At 46.1% G+C, this 1,077-nt stretch overlaps 1 protein-coding gene across 1 annotated transcript in view; it reads right to left on the bottom strand.

Moving 5' to 3' along the window:
- TRIP11 (thyroid hormone receptor interactor 11) overlaps positions 1–1,077 on the bottom strand; it is an 82,947-nt gene that overhangs the window by 40,326 nt on the left and 41,544 nt on the right. Inside the window, exon 11 of the mRNA XM_045288118.1 lies at positions 583–723. Within this exon, the coding sequence (XP_045144053.1) occupies positions 583–723 (141 nt within the window). The remainder of the gene's footprint in view (positions 1–582; positions 724–1,077) is intronic.

Below are 1,077 nucleotides of genomic sequence, written 5' to 3'. Positions count from 1 at the left end.
AAATGATTAAAAAAACCAAAAGAATGAGGAAAATGCTCTAGAACTGTGGTGATGATTGTCCAATTCTTTTTTTTTAAACCACTTTATTGGCACTTCACATGTCATACAACTCAATAGTTAAATCATACCAAGACTTGTACAATCATTACCACAATCAATTTTAGAACATTTTCTCCCCCTAACACCACAGTTAAACCACTTTTAAAGTGAGTTGTGTGATCACCATCATTTCTAGGATTGTCCAACTCTTCATGGTGTGATTGGACTATTGAACCATATGTGACTTATATGCCAGTAAAACTGTTAAAAAAAGGAAATGGAGTCATACGATAGGCTGCTCTCGGGACGGCGGCCCATTAGTCCAGCGGATCTCACTTTCCCCTTGCGAGTAGGACATTTTTCGTCTCTTCAAGAAATGCCATCATTTTTTACTTTTTTGGGTTCTCACTTTTGAAAAGGGAAATATAACCCATCCTGAATGATCAAGATCCTGCTTCCTCGTATCAGAAAAGGACCGAGAAACACCCCCTTCATGCTAAGTGACAGTCTCGGCCCCTTCCTGGGGAGAGGGGCACGGCCTACCTCGTTCTGCAGCACACTGTTCTCCATCTGCTTCTGCTTCAGGGCCAGCATGACTTGGTCTCGCTCCTGCTGAAACAGGACCGTCTTCTCCTGCACTGACTTCACTGCATTCAAAAGCTGATTTAATTCCCCTGTCTTGCCCTTGTGGGGAGAAAGAACTTCAGCTTTAAAGAAAATGACCACGTGAAAAGGGCATTTTCTTCTTCAAATCATTAAATTTAAAACAACGATCCCCAGGGTGGTGTGTTCTGGCGCCCACAGGGTGGCGCGGCGGGCTGCGCAGACAAGGGCAGTCACAGTCCAGAGAAGACGACTGAACGTGCTCCTGGAAGGGGCCCCGGGCCAGGAAAAGACCATGTGATGAAACCCACAGGGCCCTGAGTTGAAGGAGAGCCCCCTTAAGGACAATGTACCACTGTGGGTTTGGTGCAAATGACCAAGGTCCCAGGGCAATGTAGAACGCTAGCAACTAGGAGAACTGGGCTTGAGGCGCGA

The sequence above is a fragment of the Echinops telfairi genome, unplaced genomic scaffold (assembly GCF_000313985.2).
Source record: "Echinops telfairi isolate 266 unplaced genomic scaffold, ASM31398v2 ScPeMD7_18;HRSCAF=68, whole genome shotgun sequence".
Classification (NCBI taxonomy): domain Eukaryota; kingdom Metazoa; phylum Chordata; class Mammalia; order Afrosoricida; family Tenrecidae; genus Echinops; species Echinops telfairi.
This window is presented reverse-complemented; position numbering and strand designations above follow the sequence as displayed.